This window comes from Maudiozyma barnettii, assembly GCF_903064755.1.
Source record: "Maudiozyma barnettii strain CLIB 1767 genome assembly, contig: KABA2_09, whole genome shotgun sequence".
NCBI lineage: Eukaryota > Fungi > Ascomycota > Saccharomycetes > Saccharomycetales > Saccharomycetaceae > Maudiozyma > Maudiozyma barnettii.
In genome coordinates, this window is record NW_024545246.1 from 78526 (window position 1) to 103923 (window position 25398).

Genomic DNA, 25398 nt, shown 5'->3' on the forward strand with positions numbered 1-25398 from the left:
TATTAGTTTAATATCCTGTACCCTTACATAAGTAGCCACTTGTACGGCACTTTCTGTAAAAAAATTAATGTTGATTTTCCAAAGAAATTATAACCGTCACCATTCAAACGGCGACAATGACAAGAAGGTATTTCATAATGATAAACAAACAGGGATAAGTATACACTTCAATAAATGTCTGTATTTTCATTGTGGAACTTAATTAACTTTAAAAGTAATTTTACCAGGGTTTCAAGATATAGTATTGAACTTTTCTGTTTGATTGTCGAACTTTACAAACATTTTCTTTACTTTATTTTGAAGAAATGACTGACTTAGCAACTGAAAATGTTGATACTACATCAGCATCGCAGACAGATCTCGCTGATTATGCTACCAACCAGCTTCAAAATACTACCAAGAAGTCAGAATGTCAAGTCGGTACTGTGGATAGAAGATATTCTCTGTGGAATTTTTGGATATGTGGTCTCTTTTTGAAAATACTATTGTTTCCTGATTATTTCAGCACAGATTTCGATGTTCATAGAAACTGGTTAGCGATTACCCACAATCTTCCTATAACTGAATGGTATTTTGAAAATACTAGTCAATGGACCTTAGATTATCCACCCTTCTTTGCATACTTTGAATGGGCTCTATCACAATTCGTTCCCTCGGTGGTGAAAGAAGACGGTTGTTTAGACATAGTAGAAGTAGGTCAATTTGGTTGGCCCACAGTGATATTCCAAAGAATGACTGTGATCTTCAGTGAAATTCTACTTTATGCTGTATTGCAATATTATATCAACACAACGTCGAAGGATAGAAGAACTCAAAGTTTCATAGTTGCAACAAGTATTGTAGTCTCCCCAGGATTTTTAATAATTGACCATATCCATTTCCAATACAATGGGTTTCTTTTTGCAATTTTCATTGCCTCAATTGTTACAGCAAGAAATAAAAACTATCTATGGTGTGCAGCTTTCTACAGTATCGCATTATGCTTTAAACATATTTTCCTTTACATGGCACCATGTTATTTTGTATTCTTGTTGAGAGCTTACGTTTTAAATTTTGAAAATTTTAAATTTAGAAGTTATAAAGATTTATTATTTTTAGTGAAATGGTCGCATCTTTTAAAATTAGGCAGTATCGTGATTGGAACACTTGCTATATGTTTTAGCCCTTTTATTTTCCAAATGCCACAAGTATTATCTAGATTATTCCCATTTTCAAGAGGATTAACTCATGCGTATTGGGCTCCAAATTTTTGGGCTTTGTATTCTTTTGCTGATAAGATCCTTTCAATTATTATATTAAGAGTTCCATACATATACACTGTTATTACAAGGTTTATATCATCTCCATTGATACCTTCTTCAGTTAATGAAATTAAAGAACGAGTACAAGAGGCTAGTAATAATGGGTCTAAGGGTTTGGTTCAAGATGTTGTATTTACAGTACTACCTCAAATCCCACCAAAGGTTACTTTTTTTTTAACTGTGTTCTATCAAATATTAGCAGTCATCCCAGTGTTATTTGATCCTTCCTTCAAGAGGTTTATCGGCTCTTTGACACTATGTGGTCTAGCATCTTACCTATTCGGATGGCATGTTCATGAAAAAGCTATACTGTTGGTCATTGTTCCATTTTCTTTCCTAGTTGTTTTGGATAGAAGACTTCTAGTTTCATTTATGTTAGTATCCGCTGCAGGTTATGTTTCATTATTCCCATTATTGTACGAAAATGCTGATTTTGCATTGAAATGTTTATACACTTTTGTATGGTGTGTGGTCTATTTCTTCGCTCTTAGAAAGACGACCAAGCTCTCTTCTAGCGTTGAAAGAAGAGTCTTCTTTATGGATAGATTAGCGATTATCTATATCTGTTTGTTATTACCTATGGTCTTAGGGATCCAATTTTTCGATGTAATGAAATGGAAATATCCTCTATTCGAAAAATTTGAATTCTTAGGTCTTATGACTTACAGTGTGTATTGCTCTCTAGGGATAATGGGTTCATGGATTGGTATATCTTGGTTGTACAATTTTGATGAACCATTATGGGAATCATAATTGAGAGTGTTCCTAAAATTATATACATCTTTATATATACCTACGTTTAAATAATCACATGTAACGTTATGAACAATTAATATTAAAACTTACTTTGAGAAGAATAAAAATAAATAAACAGAGGTTATCTATGTAAGATTTATAAAATTCCTTTTAAAATGAATATATTATTAGACTTGATCAGAAATAGATTTATCATCCTTAATCAGGTTCTTTAACGCCATACCTGCATCATCCATCTTATCTGGATTTGAATCACTAAAATCAGGGACTTTCAAATTCTTATCAATTCTTGCCTTTGATGCATAATCGATTTCATGAATACTATTCAACTGTTGCCTTTTATTAATAGTATTTACTGAATGGGGCATTAATGGTGGAAGATCTTCCGAAGGTGGGTTATTTGCTTGAAAATTTCCAGGAGGACCGATTTCCCTAAGCTCATAATGGGCTACGTCAAGCATCGGTAACTCTATGCCACTTTTATTTTGTTTATTTTTTAAAGTTATAGGTACTACCGGGCTCTTATACGCAGGTAACTTCAATGCACTGTTTCCAATCTTTCCTGAAGAATTAATCTTTTGTTGATGATTCTTTAACATTGTAATATGTGCATGCTGTTCCATGCTATCGACATTATTAACTGCTAATATACTAGAATTTCTCCTTTGAGTTGGAGGACTGAACAACAGACTCCCAGGTGACCCAAAATTTACAAAGGATGGTGGGGTATTAAATACCTTCGTATGTTCTGGTGATAAAACATTAGTTCTCATATTAATATTCTCTTGCCAAACCTGCTCGCCTATCTCTGATTCATCATTTAAGAGAAGCGGATCACCAACAAAATATTTAAAGCCATACTGCTTGGTGCCTTCCCCAGATGATTTTTTAATTCCGTCATCAAGAGGCTCAATTTTCGACATACCATTATAAGTTTTAACAGAAATAAACTGTTCATCAATACCATTATGTATACCTTCATTGACCTTTATATTCAAAGGCTGAGGAGCAACAGATACGGTATGACTGTTTCCAAGGCTCATCCGAAAGGGCGACAGGATTCCTAATGATCCATTTATATTTGGTGTTAATCCAGTTTTCCATTGAGAACTAAAGAAATTTCCTGGGGACATAGGTCCCGGAGCAGGCGGAGTACATGGTATCAATGCTTTAGGATCTGATATTCTATCCTTTGAAGAACTTCCAGATTCATTTATCGCTGGACCACTACTAAATGCCTTTTCTAACTTTAAAGGTCCTTTTTTGGGTAATGATAAAATCTTTGCTTTTGTTATGCTGTCCTTTGAGATCGTAGACTTCTTATATTTATTTGACGCATGGGTCTTCATTTTCTTTAATAAGAACAATACGTCCTTCTTTTGGAAATTTGTGATTTGATGATGTTCTTTTTTTATTGGGGAGATAAAATCCTTAATTTGATGAAGTTGTTCTGGTTTTGATAGATCGTTGGGAGATGACCCTATTGTTGCTTTCCCGTTAGAATTTATATTTAATGATAAAGAAAAATTTATGCAATGTTCATTTTTCTTCTCACTCATCACATTCATAATTTCAGGTTTATCTGTAATGGGAGTCAGAGGTGCGCAATTTGGTAGCAATTTTGGTTTACTCATATCATTTAATGTATTCTTATCCCTTGATGGTGAATTAGTCGACTGTAATTCAGTCTTATCCGGCGTTGCCAATATTATACCTCTATACCTCCCATTCTTAGTAGTACCCATCTTCTTAACCATGTTATTCTTTGAAGGACTTGATCCGGCAAGTCCCCCTTTGAGTGGTGAATTTGAATGTGAATTTGATTCAGAATGTAATCGTCCTGCATTACTATTCCTTCTCTTCTTTGAGTTAGGTGTCAGTTGCCCGACTTTCATCATTGGTTTAGAAAATACGTGCGTACCTTGTCTCTGTACTTTCATCGAAGATTGTGCTAAAGGACTCTCCAATGGATTAGCATAATTCTTAGTGATTGGAGGTCTTCCTCTCTTTCTAGTACCTTTCTCTGGACTTGTAGTCATAGTGAAATGTATTTATCTATCACTAAGTGGGGCAAAAAAGTAAACTCTCAACTCGTTGGATTACTTCTTATAGAATGTTGTGAGTTTAATATCGATTTGTAATGAAGTCTCCTTTTATAAATGATAAATAATAATAGATTGTTGGAAAAAAAGTCGATATTTTTTAGGACGCACAGAACTACTTTCTAATAATATAAGGAAATCTAGATTCGAGGATGAAAACTGTTGTTCACTTGTACCCTTTGATAAGTCACAGATAATAGTTTAGTATTCTGTTTTCGCTATTATATTATATTATTTTATTATATATCTGTACTATACTTACAACTGAAAAATTGAAGAAGAAGCCAAAAAGAAAAAAGGTCAAAACAATATACTGATTTGTTTTCCTAATCAGGTAATTTTCGCTTTTTTGTATGGGGCCCCCGGAAAAGACAGGAAGAGAGACAGGGAAAACCTCTATCATTACAGAACAGATGAATTAAAAGAATTCCTAATCCGGAAGCACGTGAGGAGTCCGAGTAAGATACTCATTTTGGTTCATCTATCAAGATTAGATAATGTTCAAGTTGTTGTTTAATATATAGAGTGAAATGTTACGGCTAATAGTTAATAATTTTATTGTATTTTTAATTTTAAAGTAATAGAAAGAATAAATAAATATGAATATAATAATAGTAGTAGTAGTAGTTGTTGTTGTATTAAATAAGTTGAAAAAAGAAAATAAATAAATAAATAAAAAACCCATATGGGAAATGATCATTACGGCGACAAGCGGATGGTGAGTTAGTTGTAATAATATTATCAGAAGAAATGAGGCAGGTAAGAGAAAAAAAAAAGAGGTACTAACAGCCAAAAGGAAACGTAATAATAATAATTGCGGAATGGTTACTTGGATGTATGAGACATGTAAATGATTCATTACTATTATTTAATTTCATATTATTGTTAGTAGTTTGTATTTATGGACAATTTTACCACGTCTCCGTTATTTCAAAAGAAATAAGATCTTCTCCCATTGGCGGATTTTATTTTATGTCAATTTTTTTTTGTATTTGGGAAATAAAATGAAAGAGTTTACTTTCTTGGTTTTGGTGGAGTGTAAGTGAATTTTCTAGTCTTGATAGAAGCCCATTTGAATTTCTTGACCCAAACGGACAGTAAGTACAATGACGATAGGATGATTATAGCCTTTAGACCTTGTCTCTTTCTTTCGTCATGTTCAGGTTCAGAACACCAGTTCAAGAATTGGGAGACATCCTTTGCCATTTGTGAAGTAGTAGCTGGAGTACCATCTTCATACTCTACCAAATCATCGAATAACACTCTACCCATAGCAATAGAACCACCAGGGAAGTATGGGTTATAGTTAGAACCTACAGGTAATGTAACACCTTCTGGAGCATCTTCTGGGTAACCAGTCAACAAGGAGAAAATGTAATCGGAACCACCATGTCTAGCCTTCACGATCAACGACAAATCAGGTGGTAGAGCACCTTGGTTAGCAGCTCTAGCGGCTTGTTCGTTTGGATAAGGAGCTGGGATATAATCAGCTAGTTTACCTGGTCTCTTCTTTGGATTACCATTGTCATCTGGTTCATCATCGTATTCAAATTCTTCAGCCATCTCTTTAACTTCGGAGTTTGTATGGGAGACACCAACAAGCGTTCTCCAAGCAACTCTATCCAAGGAATGACAAGCAGCACAGACTTCTCTATAGACTTGGTAACCTCTTCTAATAGAAGCATGATCGAATGTACTGAATGGACCATTCTGTGGCCAATCGAACTCTGGAGAATGTAGACCATGTTCAGCAGCAGTCATGGCATTTGCAGTCAATGATTCGGCGTATAGTAAACCTGAAGCTGTAATACCAGCCAATGCAGCACCAGTTATTAGAAGCTTGTTATTGGCGGACTTTGCGGTGTTGCCGGAAACTGTTGAGAGTTGGCGGGCAGCAGTCTTTGAGACCATACGACTTAATATAGATCTTGAAAACATGTTATAATAAAAAATTTTAATCTAAAATAGTATGTGTATGAGTATTGATAAAGGAATAGATATATTTAATTAATCTTTCTCTGGATTATTCAATCAAAATATTAACAAAATAAGGGATAAAATAATTGTAATTTTTGTTATCTAATGGAAATGTGAAATCTTTTCCCTGCAGTATCTTTCAAATAAGGATATCAATGGAAAAAATAACAACTATGTGATTAATAGTATCAAACAAATAACAAAAATATAAAATGTAGCAATACGTTGGTTTATATGTATATATATATATTTGGATGACTTTTATTAAACTGCAATATATCAAGACTTATTGTATATAATCAACCAAATATAGTTCTTAATATATATATATATATCTTTATATATTCCTCTAACCTCTTGCCAACTGTTATTTACCATTCTGTATCACTTTCTCCTTCTCCCTTGTAGAAACATCATCGGTCTATACTACTGGCCTCTCTTACTATCTCTGCAGCCCTTGAACAATAAACATTTACCAGCTTGAACTTTCACGCTCTATTCTCCGATACGTTCGGCTCCCTCAAAGAGAAGTTTTTCGGTTTTGACGGTTTCTCGCATTTCATTGGCTGGAGAGTAGGGCGTGGCGTGCATAGTGATTTTAGGGTATTTTAAGGAAATTAGATTGGGTCACTATGTACGGTTCTGGAATTATTATTCCCGTCGGAAATAACCCAACCAGTCTAAGATGATCTTTGTTTACATAAGTATGTTAACCATAGATGACTGTGGCCTCAGTATTTGAAAGTGACGAGAAGATAGTAACTGGACTCAATATCACCTCATACATAGTGAACCACATTTGAAGGATGTCGGATATACGGTATTCATATCTTAATACATTGGATTATCTTCCTTGTGATGTAGTGAGAACTGCATGGCTATTACAAACATTGGATGGTAAATTGAGAGATCTGGATCAATCACCTGAACAATTTAGATATTATGGAGACAATCTCAGCACACAGTCACATTTGCTAGGTGACTTAGTAGAGCAAGAGATAAGACGGCTCAAAGAAGAATCTCAGGAATTGGAATGCCAATTAGTCGTGAAGAAACGATACAATACATTATTAAAGAATAATCCTCATTTGATTAAAAAATTGAATAAGAAACTAAAGAAACCTTCTGTGATTAAAACGAAAAACAAGATGAAACTAAGTATCAATTTAAAACAATTGAGAAAGGAAGTGATTCAAGAACATCGTGCTAATAGTTTAACTCCGGCAATAACTCCAGATAATAACATCCTCTCAGAAGAAGAAGTATATTGCTGGTGTCAACAACCTTCTTTGGGCGATATGATAGCCTGTGATAATGAGAAATGTCCCAGAGAATGGTTTCATTATGCGTGTGTAGGGATAGTTCATTCACCTAAAGGTAAATGGTTTTGTAGTGATAAGTGTCGAAAGGAGCAAAACTCTAAAAAGCGACACATATTTAAAAAGAAGAAAAAGAAGCACTAGCAAATAAATCATACATTATTAATCAAAACAATACACACAAATATATATAGTTTATATAAGTACAGTAAACCTAAATGGAAGACCAATGCATAATTGAGATTCAACTCATATTAAAAAGAGAAAAAAAAATTGTTTTTTGTTTTGTTTTTGCTAGGAAAATAAAGAAATGTTGTAAATATATTATATTATATATATATTAAATTTACAAGTCCTTCTTTAGAGTACCCATGAAAGCGTGCTTTTCAGCTGGAGTTTGGAATCTACCCTTACCGAACTTGGAAGCAGTGTCGATCCACTTTAGAGTGACTTCTTCTAGAGCCTTTCTGGAAGTGTTAGTGTATAGAGACTTTCTTAGAGTAACAATTCTCTTTCTGGTACCTGGGATAGAACCCTTGACCATAACGAAATCGTTGTTAACGTTACCGTAGTGAACGAAACCACCCATTGGGTTGATAGTCTTCTTGGTTCTGTCGAACTCAGTAGAAGCATTACCTTCATCACCAGCCTTACCGACTCTGTAAATCTTGTGGTTGATGGAAGTTCTGTGATGGTAACCGTTTTGACCAGCACGGGCAACAGACCACATAACGTGGGCTGGATGCCATGGACCGATACAAGCAACCTTTCTTAGACCTCTATGGGTCTTTCTTGGTAGTCTCTTGGTACCCCATCTGTGGGTAACACCCTCGAAACCGTGACCCTTGGTGACAGCGACAACATCGATCATTTCGTTGGATTCGAAGACAGAGTCAACGGAAACAGTCTTTTCGAAATGTTCTCTGGCCCAGTCGACCTTTTCAGAGACGGAACCACCGTTCAATTGAATTTCAGCTAGATGAGCCTTCTTTTGAGCTAATGGGGTCTTTCTGACTTGAGTGTGGACTAGAACTCTGACGACGGAAGCGTACTTCTTTAATCTGGCAAGTTCCTTTTCGATGGCAGCACCATCTTGAGCGTACTTGGTAGAGTACTTGGAGAAAGCCTTCTTCTTGGACTTGAACCAGTTCTTGTAGAATCTTCTCTTGACTTCATCGGACAAATGTTCAGCCCAGACAGTGGTTAGGGATCTTAGACCTCTTGGGGTTTCGACGTAACCGACAACACCGACAACGACGACAGCTGGAGTATCAACGACAGTGACGGCTTCAACAACTTCTCTCTTGTGGAACTTGGAACCTGGTCTGTCTAGATCTCTGACGATGGTGGTCATACCGGCCTTGTAACCTAGGAAAGAGGTTAGAGCGACTGGCTTGGTTTGATCATCCTTTGGGAAAGAATGGACCTTACCTCTGATGGATTCGGCTCTCTTTCTTGGTAGGAAACCTAAATGACCGTGACGTGGAGCTTCGTACTTTCTGTGAGACATTGTGTACTGTACTTATATAATTGTGTTGTGGAGAGATTCAAATAGAAATACAAATGAAAAATTATAGCAAGAAGAGAGAGTATAGAATTAAATAAAAGAATAAAAAAGTGATACCTGTATATATATTAAATGACCAAAAAAGAGTATGGAATAATCAAAGATAAGAGAAAAAAAATTTTCATTCTAAATTTGAAAGAAGTGGGAAACCCTATGAAAATTATTTCAACCATCGAATCCATCTGCCAAAAAAAGGAAAGAGCAAGCCATCGAGCGTATACTGGAAAGAACTGACCGTCAACGGCCGATTCATCTAATATTTACTGTTTATTTTTGCGTTGGCGGACCAGCAAAACGGAAAAAGAAAAATAATTTGAAACCAGAAATATTTCAAGAAAACAAAAACAGAAAATAAAAAAATTAAATGATAAACTGTTGGGTGCACGGATGTAGCAGTCTCAGCATACCTGTATCACCATTTACGAGACGCTTCCCTGCGCAATTTGTTTTTTTTGCTCTTCTATTGTAAATATGTATGTATTATTGCTCAATAGAGGTACTAACAATAGTAATAGAAAAAAAGCTCGAGAGTGATTGCACCATCATTATCCGCACAATACAAAATCCAAGCATTCCACTTCTTTCACTAATCGCAGGTTTCCCTTGCTTACCAACACCGCCCAATCTCACCTAATCTGCTCTTCTTACCAAAGAAAAAAACTTCTTTCCTTCGGCTGACAGCACACCGCCCACCGCAACAAGAGACATTTCGTCTTTCTCGCTCTTCCCGATAAGTTTTCACGCACCCCACACAAATTGCGGCCTCGTGGAAGTTGTTCCGGGCGTGTTGATTTGGGTGGAAAAGAAAGGTTTATCTCTGTCTGCGCGCAGACCACATCGCACAAACACCCCCGCAAACAATACTTTTTATTGTCGCTTTGGCTATCAACCAACAGGCCCCCGCGTTATTGGCAAACGGACGAGACCGTCGTGTCAGAGACACCCGCAGCACGGGTGAACGCCCCCTCCCCCTGGCGGTGGTTGCTTTTTGGTTTTGCTTGCGATTGCAGGTTCTTCCATCATTTCCTCTCTTCTCTGATTAACGCTTGCCTAAGTGGGAGAACCTGGAAAGTTTTTCTTTTCCATTTCCCATTTCTTTTCTGGCTTGTTGATGATTATATTTGATTGCACTCCCTCCACTATATATAAGAAAAGAGAGAGTTTATAAGCACACTTTATTTGTAATTAACAATTTCCTTAAATTTTTTTTTTTAGCTGCTTTGGTCTACAACATTATAAAAATAGTATTATAGTACACATATAGCTACTTCTAAAAACAACAACATTTATTATTATAGAAACGATGGCTAGTTTAGATGATAGTATAATTTCAGACCAGAACTTAATGTTGCTGGATAACGTAACAAATTACACCAGAGCTTCGGTGGATTATTTCCATCATAATTTCGATTACAATAAACTGGAAATGTCAGAAACGTGGGCTCTCCTATTAAAGATGAGAAAACACAAATTGTTGCGTTTACCTTCATGTTCCTCAGAGGATGATGACGACTATTCCATGTATTTGAAAAGATTGCATCATTGTCTATGGAGGCGTTGGGCAATCCATGATTTCCACTTGCAGGACAAGAAACTGGACCCTTTGGCAATTAATTGGAATAAAGAAACAGATGTGACCGTGTTGTACGGCCCTTCTTTGTCAAAGGATATAGAACAACAGAAACAAGAACAAGAAAATCGACCAGTGGAGCTTTCTTTACAAGGTACACAAGATGTCGACGATATTAAAAGTGTCCATTCAGACACTCATTTGGATTATTCATCTTCTTATGACAGTTTTTCATCTTCCGTAGAGTCTAAAACGTCGTCAATATTTGATTCTCCTTCGATTTTGAAAACTAATTGTTCAGATTCATCTGCATTTTCTTCTTCACCAAAAAGAAAGTCCCTGAAGTTTAATAGTACGGTTCATAGAAGAGATGTCGACCAAAGAGGTCATTTCTTGGAATCGGAAATTGCTATTAATGATACAGATTCTCAAATGGATTCTTATACGACCTCGTTACATCATAACTCGGGATCTTATCATTTTTATGACTTTAATTCAAAAGCAGACCAAACGACGTTATTGTTCGATGAAGAAGATAGTGATGTTAATTACGTGAGTTCATTCAACGATCAACAATCAAATGCTGCCTCTTCTAATGATAATCATCACCATCACCATCACCATCACCATCATAATCATGTTCGTACAGCTGTACGTCACTGAAAGTTCTCTTTTCTTTGCAATCCATTACCTGATAGATTACTCTAAACAGGCATATTTTTTAATGACATTCCACTCTCTTCAATACACATATTCGTATCATCACTAATATTATTAATTCTATTTTTTATTAAATAGTGTTTCAATGACTAATACCGACAACAACAAATTGTAACTGCATAACATTTTTTTTATTGCTTCATATATTTATATATATAAAAATACGTATACATTCATACATATAATACTTCTTTTACTACTAATTCATGACGTTACACATTTTTATGTTTTTTCTTCCACTTCAGTAATTAAAAAATAATAGATTGTTGCTAAGTATGTTCTTACTCTGGGATAACCATATTTTTTCCTTACCGTGTTTATTACTATTACTCTTTTACAATTATTTATATATATAATTTACATACATGTTTATTTTATACATAATTATTCCACTTTTCAATCAAATTTGGTATTGAAAAAAGTATGGCTCATTGTCTCCTTGGCAGTCAATCTTTCTTGATGATCATATCTTAATAAATTATCAATTAAATCAACCATTTCAGGAACTGCTAAAGTGGTCTCAGGCGTAATAAAATGACTCCACGGTTTCTTAGTGAAATCCTTCATAATCTTATCATATTCTGATGGCAAATTCAAGTTATATTTAGCCAAATATTGTAGCATCTCTTTTGTTCCCAGGACAGCAGCAATCTTCACCAATTGATCAGGATTAGTAGACCCTTTAAAGAATGGTTCTTTCTTAAACACTATAGCGGCAAGCATACAACCAACAGACCAAAGATCCAAAGAATAATCATATTGATTCAAATTCACCAAAAGTTCTGGGCCCTTATGGTAACGAGATGCAACACGTACATTATAATCGACACCAGGATGATAAAACTCGGCTAGACCCCAATCGATTAATCTTAATTTACGTTCGATTGGATCAATCATAACATTTTGAGGTTTAACATCTCTATGCATAATACCCATGGAATGACAATAATCTAGAGCGATTAACAATTGTGTAAAATAGTACTGAATATCACTTAGTTTGAAAGTTGGATACAATGTTCTAAAATCCACGTTTTTAACTTCTTCGAATATTAATGCAGGAATCTTAGAATCTTTATCTTGAACAATATCATATAATGCCACTACATTTGGTCCGCCTGTTAAATTAGTTAAAATTTTTAATTCACGGAATATTTTTTTCATCTTAACTGGTTTTAACACTTTTATAACACATGGTTTGTCATTAGTAACACATTTCCCACTAAAAACTTCGGAATATTTACCACGACCTATCTTATTGATGATCTCATAGTTGTATATCTTCCCCCAATCAATAGTAACACCTTGTTCATAATCCCAATATTCTTGCGGCCTCTTTTCACAAGCATCCGAATATACTTTAGCAACTGAGTACACGTGCTTGGACTTCTGATTTAGCATCGAAGCTGGTAATGGCATGTTGTAAGTCTATAATAAAATAAAATCAACAATATTATCTCAATGTATATACGTTTCCCCTCTATTCTACCAAAGTAAACAACAAAGACAGGGCAAAACTGACAAACTGACCACAATCACTAGTTGATCCTACCTCGAGAAACTGTTTTCGATTAGATTCGTATCCCTATTACAGCTTCTTTCTCGATCTGTTTTCTGTGCTCTTTAATATACCTCCTCCTTCCCAAATTGCCCTTTCTTTAAATTTTTTTTTGGATTTTTCTTATTTTTTTGCTTTTCCTTTCCCCTCTGTGGAAGACACAGTCGTTTTCGTTTCGCAGTGTAAATATTTTTAATGCCTGTTTGTCTGTCTGGCTGTGCAAGATTTGAAATCAATTTTACAAGTAATGAATGACAGTATATTTAATATCATAGGAACACATGAAAGGAGAGTAGATGAGGGGTTGCTTGGGGATCATAGTGTCTATCATATATTGAAGTATCGATGATAATTTATTGCAGAATTTAGTGAAAACATTTATTATTTTGAAAATATATCCTTTCATTAGTGAGTCATCAATGTTGAGACAAGTTGGCCTTTTGAAATTCGATCTAGGAGAACGACACGCTGATATAGTAGTTAGGGATGTGCAAATATGGATAGATAGAGACATGGCACAGGAGGAGGAGCACGATAATGATACCACCATTTGGTCGTATTCTGGTCGATTTATACAATATGTAGATCTTAATATGCTACCGCTATGGTTACGTCCAAACATATCAACCAATAACGATACATATTTATGTTTCACAACTAGTAAAGCTACAAACGCATATTTCAATTCTAAATTAAGGGACGGTCGGAGAGGTATTGTGGTAAGTTTTCCAACACAAGAGAGTGATGATAAGAGTGGGTTATGGATATTTTACAGAGATGATGCTGATGATAAATTCAATGAAGATCGATATGTGAAATGTTTTATGCTAGATCTGACACGAAAGACACTGATTGATACTCAAATACAAAACTCTACAAAGGATAGTACCATGGGAAGAGAATCTAGTATTGATGACATCTTGAAGAAATCTCAGAACAGAATCAATTCAGCAAATAATGAAGTCGCAAAGAGTGTTCGTATTAATGATCGTAGACTGCAATTCAATGAAACCCTGTCAAGGTTGATCCTTGGTGGGTTAAGGCTTAGAGGCATACCAAATACCCAGTCCTCATTCCAACGATTGTATAAGATGGCGTTCGATGCATCTGAATTTACGTACCGGAGGGAATTGAAAGAGATATCCAGAGGTCAACAACAGGAGATTCCGTTCGAGGGGCTACAGGAAACTGTCGAAATACTGTTGAAGCTATTTACTAAGTCATGAACCGTGTATTATTTCTGACAGCACATCGGTCGAAGAGTTGTCTCTTGTGTCTGAATGGTCAAGACCATCTCCGCTGGGTTACGGTAAATCCGCGGAACTTATCTCCGAATATGTTGCTTTCTTCACTCAGTGAACGTTGTGGGGGTATGTATTTCTCATTTTTGGAGTTTCGGCCGAAAACTTTTTCATATATTTAATTGTACTCCGCCACCTGGTCCGAATATAAATATATAAGCAGAGACTACTGTAACTTAACACTTTCAGGAACTGGAGGAACCTGCACTCAATCTGGATTCCGTTCTGTGTAAGCATCATTTGTTGCCGTTGTTGTTGTTTTTACATCTGGTTGGAATTTGTTGTATGGTCAATTAGTGTGTGTTTGTCTTTATGTCGTCTCAACAAGGTAGTCATCTATTTGTTCTCATCCATGGGTTATGGGGGACACCTCAACACATGGGCTCTCTCAAAGAAAGCCTTCAACACTATATCGATTCAAAAGAAAATGCCATTTTCTTATTGCCGTCACAAAACTCCAAATTTAAAACTTTTGATGGTATTGAAGTGTTGGGTTATAGGGCCCTCCTTGAGATTTGTCAATATATTAGGAGGCATAATGATTTACAGGAATGTTCTGATCATAAACGCATTACACGAATTAGTATAATTGGATATTCACTAGGTGGTCTTGTGGCCAGGTTTGTTGTAGGTAAGATGTTTACAGAATGTCAAGAATATTTTTCAGGGATAGAGCCAGTACTATTTTTAACGATGGCAAGTCCGCATCTAGGTATAAGATTCTTTAATCCATCAAATAGTTTATTTAGGACAATTTTAGATCCTGTAATGACTGTTCTTGGCTCAAATGCTCTAGGGAAAAGTGGTAGAGAACTTTTCATTGCCAATCGATACAATGATATATTAATAAGATTGAGTGAAGGTGAATTCATTCAAGGGTTAGCTAAATTTAAACATAGGACGGTGTGTGCAAATGTAAAGAATGATAGAACTGTTGCATTCTACACGGCTTTTATAACAAATCATGACCCATTCATTGAAAGTGGAAATAGTGTAAATTACACATTTGAAAATAATGTTCCAGGAACTGGATACTCCAATATTATCCCAAGAATTGTTGATTTAACACGATTAGATCCTAAAAATAAACATGTCATTGAAAATAAACGTTTGTCGCTGAATGGTAAGTTGAAGCTGTACATATTGTTACCTTGTCTATTCTTGGTGTTTTTTCCCATTGCATTACTGGTTAATATATCGGGAACTGTTTATAGATATTTTGCCACAATTAAATATAGAAAGATGATCAAGAATGGAAATTTACCAAATGAGTTTCGAGAAAAGGTCGGTATTAGTGATAGGTTGGAAACATATGTCAGTGCTACATATGAATCTATTCTAAAAGAAAATGAATCAGGCAATGATGGCGATTTAGAAGACGATGATGATCTTATACAAAATGGGGGAAAATATAATCAATCGATGAGTAAAATTCCTACCATGGATAGAAATTCAAGAGATAAAAAATGGGATATATTTATTCAAAAATACTCTAATATTGTAGATGAAAAGAATATGTGGTATAAACGCTTCGATGATCTTCCTTTTGATAATAAGAGAATAGCAATATTAAAAAACCTGTCTAGTTTAAAATGGATCAGAGTTCCGATCTATGTTAAGGCATTAAATGCACATGGCGGTATCATTGCTAGAAGAGGTATCGATGAAGATACACAGCCTACAAGTCTTGCCTCTATCCAATTTGTTGGTCAATTGGTTGATTATTTAACTTCGACTAATTAAATGACATTCATGATATTATATTTACGTATTTTATAGAAACAAATAGCCTAATTAAGGAATTAATTATTATTTTGCATTATCATTCAGTATATATGGAAAGCTAAATAGCATAGGATTTTGTTGATTACCATTTCTCGATTGGATTAGCTTTGTAAGCGATATAATCTTCTTCATTGTACAAAGAAATCTCAGTTTCATTTTCAATGTCATATTCACATAGTTTCTTCCCGTTGGCATCTGTTATGTCAATAATCCAATCATCATCATGGTTGAAATTTATTACCAGGTTCACAGTCTTTGAGCCGTGTGCATGAGTGTAAATCTTCATTTTGTTATATTTGACAGTTCTAAATGGTCTGAATGCTCCATCTGTCTGTATATGTTTCATGCAGTCATTGAACAAGTCGAAGCCAGTCTTATTTTTCAAATCGTAATCTCTCAAGATCAAGTTCCTCACGTTTCTGTATGGAAATGATTTGATAATACGTAGGGTAATGGTAGAATCAGTTAGAGGAGCCGCAGTTGACGTTAGCGGTTCATTTAAATCATAGTCAGTTTGTTGATTGTTAGACATTGTTGAGTAGTATTTTCTGATTGTACTGTATGATATGCAAACTAATATATATATATATATTCTCTTAGATTTAAAACTAACCTTCCTTCTTCAAGTTAATTACTGCGGTTTTATAATCAAGGATAATATCATTCGTTAAGAAATTTTTCAAAATATGTGGCGGGGGGGTTAGCACTATAGAGGCGATGAGTATATAAGATGTCTATATATAAGATGTCTATACAAAAGAGGTAAAGAGGCATAATCAGCTCCCTGGATTTCCTTCATAAACGTTATATTGTAATGACGTCAACACTTAATATAGTCGTTGTCATGCATTTAGAAACTGATCCGTTTTCTTGTTTATTTCTTGTTTAATTTACATTTAGGAAAGAACCGAGTGATTTTACTAAGATCGAAAAAAAAATTCATCGACTAAAATTTCAAAAATGTTAAAATACACCCGCTCTAGTAAATAAAATTCCAATCTCCTCAATAAATGAAATCGACCCCTCTTGAACCATAAATAAAGCACTTCCAACTTTATAAAAAGATAGAGGTAACCTAGTAAATTTTTAACTTTCAAAGTAAGGTTGATTGTCAACAGGTTTCTTCATCTAATTATAAGTGACAACAACAAAGGTTGCCTTTACTCAAACAAAAGAGGAACCTTTAGCCACTACCTTATACTCTATAACCAACAGAATAAATTTGCAAATTTGATCCTAGTTTGCAAACTTTATGAGCGTTAATAACACATTATTGAATCACCAAAACTTTTAATATTTTCTAGATTCCGGGTAACTGTTTATCATTATACCGAAAAAGGAAATTTGTCAACAAAGGACAGGGAGCCTCATCAGTTTGCGAAAATAACGAAGAGCAACAAACATAGGGAGAAACATATCTTTTTACTTCATCACTTACATCAAGTTTCAATGGAAAGAAGTAAAACACCAAAAGGGTAAGTCGGTTATAAAGTATACGTAAAATTTGTTTAATATTTGTTGTTAATAGCTACCTGGACTATATATATGTTTGTAAAATTTAATTGATTTAACCTTTGGTAACTCACGGCAGCAAAAGAAACAACAAGTAATAGAAATTTAATATTTAATATTTAACATATTCGTTTCTGTTTTGTATTATAGAACCATATAACGATGGATACGTTACAAAAATCGCCATCTAGTCTGAAACAACGTTCGGCGAAGGAAGTGGGCTTTCATGGATCTCATACTAATGATATCTCAAGCGAATCCTCAATAGAATCAACGTTATCGACATCAGGTTCCCGAACGCCAATCATGACACATACAAGTCAAACTAATGTAAGCCCGTCAAAGGAGTTCATGACATTAACACCAATTAGACTCCCTGAAAACTATTCTCCTTCAAGAAACCCACTACTTTTATCTAGCCGAAGGAAACAAAATGATATCAATACCGAGATCAATTCTTTGAATAACTATTCTCCAACTCATGAGACAATATATCAGGAAAAATTCAATGGTATCTCATCTCAATTGGCGACTCTATTAGAAAACCTGAATATAATATACAAAAAGATCGGATACTCCAGTTCAATGATAACAACTAAGGAGAAGACAATATTCCATGATTTATCATCCCTATTAGAAAATTTTTATGAGGAAGCTGAAGTTGAAATGGAAAAACTATCTTTAAATAATGATTTAGATCAAGAAATAATAAACAAAATATTAATTATACTTGGGGATCCTAGTGGTATTGAAACGATTCCAGATCTATATATAAGAAACGCCATTTTAAAACAATCAAATAAAAGCGTTCCCCAGTCCCCCAAAAAACCATTAACGCTACTTAATAAGAAAATTACACTTGAAAAAGCTAAAATGTTTACATTAGGGAAATATATACCTAAATTAATTACGTTCTTACAATATTCTGTGACGTTACAAAAATTGATACGATCTGTAAATAATGATAACCTAATAGCTGAAGAATCAGTCACTAATGCAATTTCGAATCTACCATCTTTAAAAGAAGTCGAATACCTACTAAAGGATTTGATGAAATTAAAAGATTTTCAAGTAAACACAGAAAGTATATCACAACTCTTGAAACAGTATAAGAAGATCCTATTAGATGGTAATGGCACCACTGATATTTCCACGGAACGTATAAAGAACCTTACAGCTGCCATCAATGTGTATGAAGTAGAGATCAAATCGAGATTCCAACAGAATAATGAAATGGTAAATGAAATAAGTGCATTAATAAACGAATTACAAGTAAACCCAGAGGAAGATTTACCTCCTCAGGAATGGAATACCCTAACGACTAGTTTCAACATTGTAAATAATCGTAATATACGAGACATAAATGATTTAGATCCAAATATCATTATAGGCAATGAACAATTAGATACTTTGCAGCTGATTATCAAGAAATATATTACCATTAAAGCAAATAGATTAACTGAGAAAAAGATGTTGATTACCAAATGTAGAACTTTATGGTCTATATTAAAAATATCCGAGACATATATTGAAGAATTTATGAGGCAGAATGCTGGTCTATCGACTCAAATCTTTAGTAATCTAAATGTAGAAAAAGAAAAACTAGAGCAAGATAAGAAACAACAAATAAAACACTTAATCAAGCAATCCTTAGAGGAGATAACTGGGCTATGGGATACTCTGAGTATCGAAGACCAACATAGAGAAGAGTTTTTCCAGAAGTTCAATAATAAAATCGAGCCAGTTCAAACTCTTCAAGATAACGAAAATTTATTAGCAATGTGTACTTTAGAGATCAATGAACTGAATGAAAAGATGGAGATTTACAGACCCATATTAAAATTAATAGACGAATTCCATTCTTTACAAGAGGATGAAATATTCCTGGATAATAGTTCAAAGGATTCATCTAGACTTCTCTCTAGAAACTCTCATAAGATCTTATTAAAGGAAGAAAACACAAGGAAGAGACTGACAAGACATTTTCCAAGAGTTATGGCGGAATTGTCAAAAAAACTATTAGAGTCAGAGGATGTATTCCAAAGGCCATTTTTATATAAGAATCAACGTATGCTGGACATAGTGTTAGATGAAGAGGAATCGTTTGCTCACAAATATCCAAGAAGTAGACGTATTATGGGAGAGCGTATATCTAAGATTCGCAAGGAAAGAGTAGTCTCTAATTCTTCTGTGAATTCGAAATCTACGATTGGATCAAGTCAATCTGCACCATTGATGACATTAACCAACAACAAACCATTTAGAGTAGCAAAGCGATACAACTCCGACGGTATAAGAACTGATTCTACTAATAATGAGATCCAAAGGAAAATATCTCCAATAAGATACAAATCTAATTTGACTGAATCTGATTTAATGAGAAATTCAAGGTTATTATCAGAAGAATCTAAATTACCAAAATTCTACGAACAAGATGTTGTTAAGTATGAAAAAGAATCTACAGAAAGGCATTTACTTGCTCCAACAAAAATTGTTAGAAAACCACTCTCTACTCCTGGAAACATAAAACCTCAAATGTTAAGGGATTCATCCTCAAATGTATCATTAAACAAATTTTCTACACCTATTTTGAAAAACACTCCACAGCAAACTGAGTCATATCATGGCGTAAAACCTACACAATTATTCCCAATTAGTAACAATAAACTAAACAATATGTCGAACATCAAAGTGTCACGTATACCGACTCTTAATAAACCTATGACAAGAAGAAACTTTGCAAATAGCGTATCTCAATTACAAGAAAAGGAAAACTCAGGACTAGGGAGAATCCCTTCAGATCCAACCTCCCAACAGGATATAACTGCAAAACTACGCAGTCCCTACCGCGAACCCGACCACAGTGTCTACCAATTATCTCAATCCCCTGATGGCAAATTCAGATTAAGTATTCAAGAGAGACAGCTAGATAATCCATTCGATGATACTAGCCTCTGCGAAGAATGAATCAAGATAATACACATAAAATAAAACAAAGGACAATTGTAACACTAATAACAACAAACAATTATAGTAATAATATTTAATAGTAAGTAAAATGCTTTAATAACATATATCATCGCAAACTTATGTAATACAAATCGATTCATATTCTACCCCATTCCAAAATCGTCTTGGAGGTTTACCCTCTCTATCAGCAAAAAATATTATAAACTCACTAAAGAGGGAGAAAGAAAAAATTTGTCATGCGATGCGATGAATAAATTTTTGTTTGAAGTGATTTTTTCTTGCTCTGTGCCAAAATGCGAGATCGCCAGATAGTGCCATTTTCTCTTTCTCTTATTGAAATCTCTACAAGAGGTAGTAACTCATCTGAAGAAGTTGAATGGTTTTCTAGAATAAAAAATTACGATGACCTTTCTGATTTAGAAGAATTTCGATTTGAGAAGTTTTTTTAATATTGGTCCGAAATAATTTCAAAAGTTTTAAACTTATAAGATATCTTATATTTTAATAGTCTGTGTAACATTAGTGCTTTGAATTTATCAGTTAGAAAACTTTTCATATTACGTAAGGTATACTTTTGAACTCCATCAAATTTACAAAGAACAAAAACAGAACAACATAACGAGTGAGAAGAAAGTGCTTATAAATCGTGTGTTTCTGTAAATAATTAAGTTAGACTACAACAACTTAGCTAAAGACAACATATTGTACTCCAACGTATAACTCTAAATATTAATTAATTAAGATGATATCTCCAAAATTTTCATCTACTGTTAAACAAGCTAATCCCGATGGAAAAATATTTCAAAAAAGTGGTCTCCCTAACGATAAGACTAAGGACAATTCTACCAATAGTCAACCCATACATAAGGATAAAAATAATGATTCGACATCAGTAATAACGTCTCCAATATTGAGAAACTCTGTGAGTCCTACTCCTTCACAAACTAAATCGATTATGAATGCAAGTGGTACATCAGGTGCAGTGGTAAATAACACTCCAGAGACAGGTTTGAAGAGAATCCCCGCTGTAACATTTAGTGAGTCAAGTATTAAGCCTTCTCAATCACAACCCGGTATGAATGATAATCTTAACAATACATCTCCAAATGGTGGCATACATGTGACGTCTCCAACAGAACTACAAAGAACCAACATATCTAATAAAATACCGATAAAGGGTAAGTCTGGCAGTCCAGAACAAGATGGGATGAAATCACCTTCTACAATGAAACCTATTAAAGAAGGTACGACGATTAAAATAGGTGATGATCATAACCGAATCCCTAGCAATAATAATGTTATAAAGAAGAATGATAGTAGTAGTAATTTAGGAAATAGAAATAATTTGAAAAACATAAATACAAAAATTTTATTTGATCAAGATGCTCCATTGACGATATCTAGTCCGTCATCAATATTATCAACTTCAGAAAGTGGAATCCATAATACTTTATCGTTAAATTTTTCAGATGTTAAACCGCAACAAAATAAAGACCATCCTCATTTTTTCGTTGAAGATCCATTACATACCCCAACGATGAGCATTAGTAATAGGTCAAGATCTTGTTCCAATAGTAGTGTTCATAGTGGCAATGTTACAATTGGTTCAATAGGTGCAAAAAGTATTGGAAGTATAATAAACGATGCCAATACAAATGCTACTACCAAGGCAACTACAAATAGATTGAATAGCAATTCTGGTGGCTTAAAGTCATTAGAATCTGTACTAGAGGACAAACTCTTAAATACTTCAACCACTGCAAGTGGTGCTGCTGGAATTTCTACGACTACGGCAGCATCAGCAGTTAATCCAACCGATGGAAAGCCAATTATATCCAGTCAAAACAATTCGACTACAGCTTTATCTCGAACCCCATCCTCTTCCATGATTAATGTTAGTGGGGGCGCTTCTACTCTTCCATTATCTTTAAATATACCCAAGAGAGAAACAGGTAAGAATGTTGATCCACGTTTGCCCCAAGATGATGGTAAGTTACATGTTTTATTTGGTGCCACTGGGTCCTTATCAGTATTCAAGATTAAACCTATGATTAAGAAATTAGAAGAGATATATGGTAAAGATCGTATAGTAATTCAAGTGATCTTAACAGAATCTGCTACAAAATTTTTCACACAAAGATATATGAAGAAAATCAATAAGAAAAATTTAAACCAGATAATTACTAATGCTAATGGAGATATAGTGATGAATAATGTCGTGATGGATAGAAGTAATACATTGGTATCCACTGCAACAAATGGTGGCGGCAATGACATTATATCACAAACCGCTACACCATTAGATGCTAATAGTCCAAATATCGGTCTTGTTCCGGAAACCAACAATAATACCAACAAGAATATATTTCAACAAATTGAATTACCACCACATATTCAAATATGGAGAGATCAAGATGAATGGGATGCATGGAAACAACGTACGGATCCTGTTTTACATATTGAATTAAGACGCTGGGCAGATATTCTGGTGGTAGCACCTTTAACAGCTAATACATTAACTAAGATTGCATTAGGTCTTTGTGATAATTTATTAACAAGTGTGATTCGTGCTTGGAATCCAAGTTTCCCAATTTTTTTGGCACCATCTATGGTTAGTAGTATATACAATTCGGTGATGACAAAGAAACAATTGAATATTATTAAAGATGAAATGTCGTGGATTACAGTCTTTCAACCAAGTGAAAAAGTGATGGGAATCAATGGAGATATAGGTCTTGGAGGGATGATGGATGCTAATGAAATTGTTGATAAGATTGTTATGAAACTTGGTGGATACCCTAAGGATGAAGACGAGGATGAAGACGAGGATGAGGATGAAGACGAGGATGATAGTGAGGATGAAGAAGAAAAGAAGAAACAAGAAGGAAAGAGTAATGAGACCGAAACAGAAGATGACGATGACGATGACGATGACGATGACGATGACGATGACGATGACGATGACGATGACGATGACGATGACGATGACGATGACGACGACGAAGAAGAGGCGGATAATGAAATACAACCTCAACAAAATTAGTCATCAAGAACAAGCGTTTCCTCGTTCTAACTATATATGCGAAATTAATACATAAAATAAATACATATGTAGCGAGCATATAGAGAGTATCACTTTTAAAAATTAGGTTCATCAGCACACACACATATATCTCCACAATACCAAAAACATATGTGTTCTAAGTTCCCTCGATTTTCTTTTCTTTTCAATCCCAAATTACGACAAGAATTGAATAACAAAGAAAATACCGTGAGTTTTAGTATTGTCATCTCATGTTCTAGTTCCAAGGGTCATTATAACAAAGCAAACCAACTGAGGGGTGAACAATTTATCGCGCGGTGAAGTGAGCGGCATGTGTCTTTCTCGCTCGGTCCGTTGTGATTTCCCGTCTCAGTTAGGGGAAACAGGTGAGGATGTCTCTCTATAAAGTCAAAAGCAAGTATTCTACTAGTTACTATCGCTCTCCCTTTCTACCTTCCACTTGAGACTTAATGTCCAACGGTTTTTCCTTTTCACTACCACTATCAATCATATATATCATGATATATTACTCATCCTCTATCTCATCCTCTATCTGTCTGTCTATTTAGTATGCAGCAACGAAAGTGAGGCGCGCGCACACACACGAGACGAGACGGCCACTGCGAAAATAATGTGACTCGAATTCTTATCTTGTCGTCAATTTGGGTGGCAAATTTTTGTTGTATATGGCGGAGAGGGTGAAGGTGGCGAGAGGGTGACAAAGGTAAAGTAAATATAGCTTGTGATTGAGAGGGACACAAACAAACAATATATAAAAGGGGAACGGGTGGCAAATGTGTTTTATTTATATTATTATTCGTATTTCTGTCTCTTGATAGATGTAACTCAAACATATATCTAAATATATTAAGAACAAACTACTTTACTATATTTTATTTGCTTTATTAGATATTACACATCGTGTTTAGTGTATTACAATTTTAACTTCACCACGATTTTGCTACTGATTATCTAATATTTCTAGTAAACACACACATACAAACACATCCCTATATTATTTCTATTATACTTCCATCACAATGTCTGAAAAAATGCAAGAAGAAAACGTAACACAACAACAATCGACTCCGAAGGAGAATACTACAACCACTACATCGACTTCGAGTGCAAAGAGGATAATAAAGAAGAGTTCGAATAAGAAGAAGAGAAAGAACGTTTGCTATATGGATAACTGTTCAAATGCAGCTTTAAAATTCATTGGTGATTGTAACTTCTGTCATGGTCATTATTGTTCAAAACATAGAATCATGGAAAATCATAAATGTACAGGACTAGATAGTTGTAAAGAACAAATGCATAAGAGAAATGCTGATAAATTAGATAGAGAACAAACTATAATACCAAAGATTCAAATATAAGAAATGAAGAATAAAATCAATCCTTCTTGTTCATAAGAAATACAAAAAGGTTAGACACATAATGATGTATCCCCGCCCTCATTCCTCCACTTACATGTATGCGTTTTTTCCATAATTCTTCTTACATCAATGTTTTGGCAAAGATAAACACTCAACTGTTTGTTTTTGGGACGCAGTTCATGAAATTTCATGCTAGGTCGTCTGCCACATACGGAATAACACCCTCTGCCCCCACGAAATCAACGTACCATGTTATATTATATTATTACAAGTAAGATATACCCACTTCTACTATTATGTATAATTAAATACCCGATAAATAATACTCAGACTTTGTTAATTTAAAAAATGTTATTAGTATAATTATATCACCATTATCGCTATTATCGCTATTATTGTTATTATTCAAATTCTTCACCTGCTAGCGCCGTGCGCTTTCCACTCTTTATTCCCCTTGTAGCTGTTTGCACTAAGCGTCCCGTTTCGCACTTTTCTGAAAAATTATTTCCCGCTTTTTAACGGTCCGAAGGTCGAGAAGCGA

The 25398-nt window shown here is 34.6% G+C and overlaps 13 protein-coding genes across 13 annotated transcripts; 8 read left to right on the forward strand and 5 right to left on the reverse strand.

Moving 5' to 3' along the window:
- Positions 1-305: 305 nt before the first annotated feature.
- Positions 306-2054, forward strand: ALG8 (dolichyl-P-Glc:Glc1Man(9)GlcNAc(2)-PP-dolichol alpha-1,3-glucosyltransferase; the record flags this gene model as incomplete). The annotated part of the gene is made up of 1 exon (XM_041552179.1): positions 306-2054. One exon carries the CDS (start codon positions 306-308, stop codon positions 2052-2054), a length of 1749 nt encoding a protein of 582 aa, XP_041408113.1.
- A 170-nt stretch (positions 2055-2224) lies between these two features.
- Positions 2225-4096, reverse strand: MSA1 (Msa1p; the record flags this gene model as incomplete). Its single annotated transcript, XM_041552180.1, has 1 exon — positions 2225-4096. The coding sequence occupies one exon, from the start codon at positions 4094-4096 to the stop codon at positions 2225-2227; it is 1872 nt and encodes a 623-aa protein (XP_041408114.1).
- Positions 4097-5173: 1077 nt separating this feature from the next.
- CYT1 (ubiquinol--cytochrome-c reductase catalytic subunit CYT1) lies at positions 5174-6097 on the reverse strand (the record flags this gene model as incomplete). Its single annotated transcript, XM_041552181.1, has 1 exon — positions 5174-6097. The coding sequence occupies one exon, from the start codon at positions 6095-6097 to the stop codon at positions 5174-5176; it is 924 nt and encodes a 307-aa protein (XP_041408115.1).
- Positions 6098-6942: 845 nt separating this feature from the next.
- Positions 6943-7599, forward strand: YNG1 (Yng1p; the record flags this gene model as incomplete). Its single annotated transcript, XM_041552182.1, has 1 exon — positions 6943-7599. One exon carries the CDS (start codon positions 6943-6945, stop codon positions 7597-7599), a length of 657 nt encoding a protein of 218 aa, XP_041408116.1.
- A 202-nt stretch (positions 7600-7801) lies between these two features.
- RPL3 (60S ribosomal protein uL3) lies at positions 7802-8965 on the reverse strand (the record flags this gene model as incomplete). Its single annotated transcript, XM_041552183.1, has 1 exon — positions 7802-8965. The coding sequence occupies one exon, from the start codon at positions 8963-8965 to the stop codon at positions 7802-7804; it is 1164 nt and encodes a 387-aa protein (XP_041408117.1).
- A 1360-nt stretch (positions 8966-10325) lies between these two features.
- Positions 10326-11255, forward strand: KABA2_09S00946 (uncharacterized protein; the record flags this gene model as incomplete). Its single annotated transcript, XM_041552184.1, has 1 exon — positions 10326-11255. One exon carries the CDS (start codon positions 10326-10328, stop codon positions 11253-11255), a length of 930 nt encoding a protein of 309 aa, XP_041408118.1.
- Positions 11256-11708: 453 nt separating this feature from the next.
- CKA2 (casein kinase 2 catalytic subunit CKA2) lies at positions 11709-12728 on the reverse strand (the record flags this gene model as incomplete). The annotated part of the gene is made up of 1 exon (XM_041552185.1): positions 11709-12728. One exon carries the CDS (start codon positions 12726-12728, stop codon positions 11709-11711), a length of 1020 nt encoding a protein of 339 aa, XP_041408119.1.
- Positions 12729-13286: 558 nt separating this feature from the next.
- SLD7 (Sld7p) lies at positions 13287-14093 on the forward strand (the record flags this gene model as incomplete). Its single annotated transcript, XM_041552186.1, has 1 exon — positions 13287-14093. The coding sequence occupies one exon, from the start codon at positions 13287-13289 to the stop codon at positions 14091-14093; it is 807 nt and encodes a 268-aa protein (XP_041408120.1).
- A 387-nt stretch (positions 14094-14480) lies between these two features.
- LPL1 (putative hydrolase) lies at positions 14481-15911 on the forward strand (the record flags this gene model as incomplete). The annotated part of the gene is made up of 1 exon (XM_041552187.1): positions 14481-15911. The coding sequence occupies one exon, from the start codon at positions 14481-14483 to the stop codon at positions 15909-15911; it is 1431 nt and encodes a 476-aa protein (XP_041408121.1).
- A 124-nt stretch (positions 15912-16035) lies between these two features.
- AIM29 (Aim29p) lies at positions 16036-16485 on the reverse strand (the record flags this gene model as incomplete). Its single annotated transcript, XM_041552188.1, has 1 exon — positions 16036-16485. The coding sequence occupies one exon, from the start codon at positions 16483-16485 to the stop codon at positions 16036-16038; it is 450 nt and encodes a 149-aa protein (XP_041408122.1).
- A 1142-nt stretch (positions 16486-17627) lies between these two features.
- ASE1 (Ase1p) lies at positions 17628-20432 on the forward strand (the record flags this gene model as incomplete). The annotated part of the gene is made up of 1 exon (XM_041552189.1): positions 17628-20432. One exon carries the CDS (start codon positions 17628-17630, stop codon positions 20430-20432), a length of 2805 nt encoding a protein of 934 aa, XP_041408123.1.
- A 745-nt stretch (positions 20433-21177) lies between these two features.
- KABA2_09S01078 (uncharacterized protein) lies at positions 21178-23478 on the forward strand (the record flags this gene model as incomplete). The annotated part of the gene is made up of 1 exon (XM_041552190.1): positions 21178-23478. One exon carries the CDS (start codon positions 21178-21180, stop codon positions 23476-23478), a length of 2301 nt encoding a protein of 766 aa, XP_041408124.1.
- Positions 23479-24518: 1040 nt separating this feature from the next.
- Positions 24519-24857, forward strand: TMC1 (Tmc1p; the record flags this gene model as incomplete). The annotated part of the gene is made up of 1 exon (XM_041552191.1): positions 24519-24857. One exon carries the CDS (start codon positions 24519-24521, stop codon positions 24855-24857), a length of 339 nt encoding a protein of 112 aa, XP_041408125.1.
- Between the last annotated feature and the right edge of the window lie 541 nt (positions 24858-25398).